We start from the raw sequence: 6046 nt of genomic DNA, 5'->3' as shown, positions 1-6046 counted from the left end.
AAAAAAAAAAAAAAAAAAAAAAAAGACCTCATCCCTTTGAGGGCAGGTGCTGCATCTCATTTGTCTCTGTGTTCTGCCACACAGTAGCTATGAGTAGATGAGCAAAGCCCCCCTACGAGGAAGGAAACCGAGGCTCCCATTGGTGGGTTGTGTGTCTTGTTCAAGACCACACAGCATGTGAGGAGCTGGGTCGGGCGGCCTCCTGACTCTTAGCCTGGGGGTTCAGCCCACTGCAGGCGCTGCCTCTGCTAAACTCTTCCACCTCCACCTCGGCAGTTGCACCTCGCAGCTGGGGGGCACACAGGTCTTTCCTTCGGTGCTCAGAAGGAAGGTGCAAAAGCAATGGGGACAGGATGCCCAGGCCATGCTGGCGACCACACTGGGCCTGTGTAGTGGGGTTCCTGTGTCTTCTCCGCCACTCCTGGCGTGGACATTTGGCACATGGCCATGTGGGCAGCTGAGGCACTGCGGGGACCCTTCCGGCTGAGAACCGGGCAGCTGGGGCAAGCAAGTTACACTGTATAAACAGCACGTTCCTCGACTTCCTGGCCTCAGGGCAGAAAAACAGTGCCAGGTGGTACCCAGCACCAGCTGCAGATCTCAGCATGGCCACGCAGCTCCGCCCACCCTCATGCCAGCTCCCCTGGGACCTGATGGGCAGTGGGTACCAGCAGGAGACTAGGTTCTCTTGCCCTCCCCTCTGGGCCTCTGCATGGGCGGTCCCTCTGCCTGGGACACTCAGTGGGTCTGGCGAACGCTCCTCCAGCTCCTCTTCCCCACCCCTGGCTTCCAGGGTCTGCTGCTTTTGGCCAGAACACTTAGTAATGAGGCTGGGGCTGGCTCCCAGGGGTGTCCTCTGCTGGCCTGGATGCACATCTAGAGCAAAGCCCATCTGCCTCAAGCACCTGTCGGCTGGAGGAGCAGGGGAAGAACAGAGGGCGGGGCTCTAGTGTCCTTCCTGGAAGGAGGAACAGAGGGGCAGAACTCGGCTGGCTGGAAGGTGGAGAAGCTGGGAGCAGGCACATCGGGGTGCCCTGGCACACACGTGCACCCTCCCCAACAGAGGGGCAGGGGCGAGGTCGAGCCATGCATTCCCAGGAATGGAGAGGAGGAAGATCAGCAGTGGCCACTGCGGATTCCTCTGTGACTCCTGAAGCCCAGGACAAGGCTGGACAGATGCACTGGAAAGAAGGAACCTCCAGCAACCCACTCCAGACTCTCGGGGCCCAAGCAGCCACCAGGGGGCAGCCTTTGGCAGAGGTTGACCGGCAGAGGGGACACCAGGCTTCCCTGGGTCACACCAGTTACAGAGAGCGGCACATATCTGACTCCCGTTATACCTCCCCTGGGATGTCACCAGGGCATGGTCAGAGCTCCAGCGAGCCCATCCTGAGTCCAGTGGTCAGTTCCGCCGCCACCTGGGAGCCTCCAGGCCTTGGACACGTCACTTAACCTCCTGGCTCAGAAATAAGGGAGGAGCGCTTATTGCAACCAGGTTCGACGCTCGTAGTGCCAGAGAGACTGGAAATACCCTCTCCGTGTGAGCTGTTATTGTCATGACCTAGAGTCTCCAGTAAATGCTGTGATAGGGAAGCAGTCTGTCGTAGGCAAGAACCTACACTGGAGTTACTCACTAGCTGCATGGCCTTCAGCAGTAACTTGACCTCTCTGAGCCTCAGTTTTTCCATCTGTGAACTGGGGATAACAACCACCCCTCCTTTGTAGGAGGGGTCCAAGGATTTGCTGAAGTGGCTGAAAAAAGCCCCCAGACCAGCACGCTGTCCGAAGCCCGATGGCTGACCCAACCTCTGCACAGCCAGAGTTCACATTACCTGCAGCTCGGCCGCCGTCACTTTGTGGTAGATGAGCTCCTCATCACGGCGCTTCTCCTGGGGGATGGTGATGTTGGCCAGCGCTGTCTCAAAGTCCAAGATCTGCTGCATCTGGGGCCGGATGGCATCCTCATCTCCCCCGCCCAGCAGCTTCCCCAGCTGGACCATGTAGTTTAGGTATCCGGTCAGCACCTATGGGTCCCGCCCACAAACTGTCACTGCCAGACCCCCTTCACCCCCGCTGCCCACTGGACGAGGGTAGGGGGGCAGGGCCAGTGAGTCCTGCAAGGGAGCCGGGGTGGTGTGCTGCCCTCAGGACACCCACGGGGAACGACATTGAGAATGACGCTGGCACCACACTTCTCCATGCGCCCACAGTCCTCAGGAGGAAGCCCGCAGCCTTTTGACAGCTGGTCCTCGTGCGGCTGGGCCCTGCCGTCTTAACCCTGTCCCCCGTTCTTGGAATGCACCTTTTCTGACTGCCCATCACCCTCCTGTTCCCACATCTGAAGTGGGTCCCCAGGGTAGACTTTCTCCACTCACCACCCCATCACGATGTAGGGTCATGCATCCAGTTGGGCAGTGCATTAGGAATTGCTGGCCTCCCCACAAGCCCGTGAGCCCCATGGGACGGGGACCCTGGCGGCTTGTTCACCACCATCTCCCCGACATCAGGCACGCCGTGGACGCTTGCTCAATACAAGCAGGGGGAAGGACGATGGACAGCGAGGGGGCCTCAGGCGAAGTCTGCCTGGGAATGGGCTGGGGGGAAGGAGGTGTGAGCTTCGGGCACGTGGATCTGGATGTGAATCTCAGCCTCACTGGCTGTGTGACTTTGAGCAGGCCACTTAGCGTCTCTAAAACTTATTCCCTCCGCTGTAAAAGGTCAGGTCAAATGAATGGCCATCTGACAGACGAGCCCAACAAAGTTCAGGGATTATTAGGAGGTATGTGCAGGGTTATTAGGAGGGTCAGAGGGGATGCATAAAAGGCCCGGCACCCACAAACGGTGGTGGCTGTTATCGTGCCTCCCTCTAGAAGAGGGACAGATGATACCGGTCCCCTGCCCCTTGTGCTCACGAAGCCTGAACAGGACAGTCAGCCTAGGAATGTCCCTCCCTGCCAGGGACAGCCTGTCACTCATCAGGTAAGTGATGTCTCTGGACTCCTCTAGCTTCAAAGAGCTGCCCAGGCAGGGTGGGAGCGGACACGCTGGGGCATCCCGGGAGGGGGGCTAGGACGGAAGCCGCTCTCTCTGGGGAGGCACACTCACCTTCTCATTTTCAGTTTTGTTCAGGTAATAGTCTCTCGAGGGCAAGCCCAGCCCAGACTGGTCCACCTGGAGAAAGAGGGCGGTGTGACAGGGAACCCCACGCACGTGCACCTGCCCGCCACATGGCCTCCTGCCGAGGACGGATGGCACATTCCAGCAAAGGTCCCAGCAGGAGCATGAGTTGGCAGGTGGAATCACTGATGGGCTCGCCCGGGGACAGGATGACACATTCCTGCCCATACACGTGCTCAGCCACAGGGCTCCTGGGCCCTCGGAAGGGCTGGGCGTGGCCACCCTCCTCTGCCATCATCTCCCTGCCTCTATTTCCCCAAACACTTCCTCAGTGGCTGGGAGCCACTCACAAGCTGTGTGACCTTGGTCAAGTTACTTGCTTAACCTTTCTTTTTTAAAAAATAGGGACCACTGCAACAGGGTCTTGCAGAAGGGAAGAGATTCCGTGCTTAACCTCTCTGATCCTCAGGCTCAGGAAAATAAGGGAAATAATACCTCACCTTCATAGCTAGAATGAGGATTTAAGAAGAGCGCTCCAGCAAAGGGCTTGCCAGGCAGGAGAGGGTCAATTCCTGATAGGTACAATTGGAGCCTTACGGACTCACCTTGACATACCTAGGATAGGTGCTATTATAATTCATTTGATTGATAAGAAAACTGCAGCTCAGAGAGGTTGAGACGCTTGCCCAAGGTCACACAGTGAGTGAAGGGCAGAGATGGGCTGGGAACTCAGCCTTCATGACCCCACCAGTCTTAGTTTCATCTGAGGTTGGCACAGATCAGTGTTGGGGCAACCGCTACATGCTGATCCTCAGACTAGGGCAAGCTCTGACAGGAGAGATTGACTCATTCCAAGCAGAGCCACAGAGGACAGAAACTGAGGCCATGGGAACCAGGAGGTGGCTTCAGCTGTGCCCAGGAGTTGACACCACTCTTCTGATTGGCCCACAGTGACCAATCAGAAGGCTCATCTGTGGTGCTGGACCCACCTTCCCCAGTTTCTGCCCTTCCTGGTCTCTTGCCTAGAGGGATCTTGCCAGCGGGGGCCTCCAGAAATAACCTGGGCTCAGAACCAGAAGCCTGCTGCCTCCCCCAGGCAAGTCTCCCCGAACGCCAGCACTCGTTAAACTCAAAACAAGAAGCCATGCTCCTTCTTCTCCTGGGATTTCCAGCCAGTTCACCTGGATCACGTTGCTGTTGGAGTTCTTGGAGTCAGCACTGACGTAGACGGAAAAGAAGGGTGAGGTGCGGAAATGGGCGGTGACCACCTGCAGGGTGTCCTGGAAGTTGTCCTTGGCCCAGGGACCCGTGATGTTCCAGCCTCCGAGCTGTGGAGAAAGAGAGTGGGCAGGCAGGTGATGAGGTGGCTGGGAGACCCAGATGCCAATTGTGGGTCTTCAGCTGACTTGCTCTGTGACCTTGAAGTAGTCATTTGACCTCTCTGAGCTTTAAGAGCAAATTGGGAGGCTAGGCATGGTGACTCACACCTGTAATTCCAGTACTTGGAAGGCTGAGGTGGGAGGATCGCTTGAGCCCAGGAGTTTGAGACCAGCCTGGGCAATATAGCGAGACCCTGTCTCTATGAAAAAAAAAAAAAAGAGCAACCTGGTTGGTCTTCACCGGTCACTTCTGACCCATCAGTCAGAGACCCACAAATGGAGCAAAGACTTATCCTAGACAAGCAAGACATGAATCCATGTGCGGCTGCTCCCTGGGTGACTGGAATGGGGACAGAAAGGTTTTTCCCAGTACACTACTTACTTTTTGGATATCAAATCATGTGAATGTGATTACTATCAAAACATAAATTCAATTGTGCCTATGGGGAAAAGGCTCCATAAGTTTAATGTGGTTGATAAACTATGGTTGACTTTAGTCTCTTTCAAAGTTGGAATTCTCAATGTTTAAGCTTTAAATGCTAAAGTCTTTTGAGATGGGGTCTTGTTGTGGTGCCCAGACTAGAGTGCAGTGGCATGATCAAAGTTCGCTGTAGCCTCAAATTCCTATGCTCAAGTGGTACTCCTGCCTCAGCCTCCCAAGTAGCTAGGACCTCAGTACAACCTGCCATGCATGGCTAATTTAAATTTTTTTGTTTTCTGAGTCAGAGTCTCACTCTGTCGCCCAGGCTGGAGTGCAGTGGCGTGATCACAGCCACCACAGCCTTGACTTCCTGGGCTCAGGTGATTCTTCTACCTCAGATTTTCAAGTAACTGGAACTACAGGTGTGCACTATCCTACCCGGCTATTTTTTTGATTTATTGTAGAGACAAGGTCTTGCCAAGTTGCCTAGGCTGGTCTCAAACCCCTGGGCTCAGGCAATCCTTTCGCCTCTACCTCCCAAAGTGTTAGGATTACAGGCATGAGCCCTCTACACCTGGCCTAACTTTTAAATTTTTTGTAGAGACAGGGTCTTGTTATGTTGTCCAGGCTGATCTCCAGCTCCTGGGCTCAAGGGACCCTCCTGCCTCAGCCTCCTGCCTGGGAGGATTTTTAAAAATCTCCCTGGTTTCCTGGGTTTGGCCTGCACTGGCACATGGGACCTGTCCAGAGAGGGAACAGTACAGTTCCCAGTGCCTGCAGCCATCAACCCTGCTGTAATACCTTCTCGAAGCCAAACTAGGAGACAGGACCCTCAAGGGAGCACAGGGCAGCCAGAAAACACCCATAGCCACCTTCCTGCTGTGCCAAGCAGCCTTGGGCAGACCCCTTGGAGTCTGCTCAAGATCCACAAGGAGGCTGGGCACAGAAGCCGAAGTAGGAGGATTGCTTGAGCTCAGGAGTTCAAGATCAGCCTAGGCAACAAAGTGAGACTCCTCTATTAGAAAAAAAAAAAAGAGGCCAGGCTCAGTGGCTCAGCCTGTAATCCCATGCCTTGGGAGGCCGAGGTGAGTGAATTGCCTGAGCCTGCGGGTTTGAGACCCGCCTGGGC

The 6046-nt window shown here is 55.5% G+C and overlaps 1 protein-coding gene across 3 annotated transcripts in view; it reads right to left on the bottom strand.

Moving 5' to 3' along the window:
• ECE1 (endothelin converting enzyme 1) overlaps nt 1-6046 on the bottom strand; it is a 63495-nt gene that overhangs the window by 27470 nt on the left and 29979 nt on the right. For all 3 annotated transcript variants that reach the window (XM_021709375.1, XM_008051578.2, XM_021709374.1), the window contains 3 exons: nt 4299-4445; nt 3106-3171; nt 1833-2024 (listed from right to left, as the gene is read on the bottom strand). In XM_021709375.1, coding sequence (XP_021565050.1) covers nt 1833-2024; nt 3106-3171; nt 4299-4445 — 405 coding nt within the window. The remainder of the gene's footprint in view (nt 1-1832; nt 2025-3105; nt 3172-4298; nt 4446-6046) is intronic.

The sequence above is a fragment of the Carlito syrichta genome, unplaced genomic scaffold (assembly GCF_000164805.1).
Source record: "Carlito syrichta isolate Samal-C Ts95f unplaced genomic scaffold, Tarsius_syrichta-2.0.1 Scaffold200587, whole genome shotgun sequence".
In the NCBI taxonomy this organism is placed as follows: Eukaryota; Metazoa; Chordata; class Mammalia; order Primates; family Tarsiidae; genus Carlito; species Carlito syrichta.
This window is presented reverse-complemented; position numbering and strand designations above follow the sequence as displayed.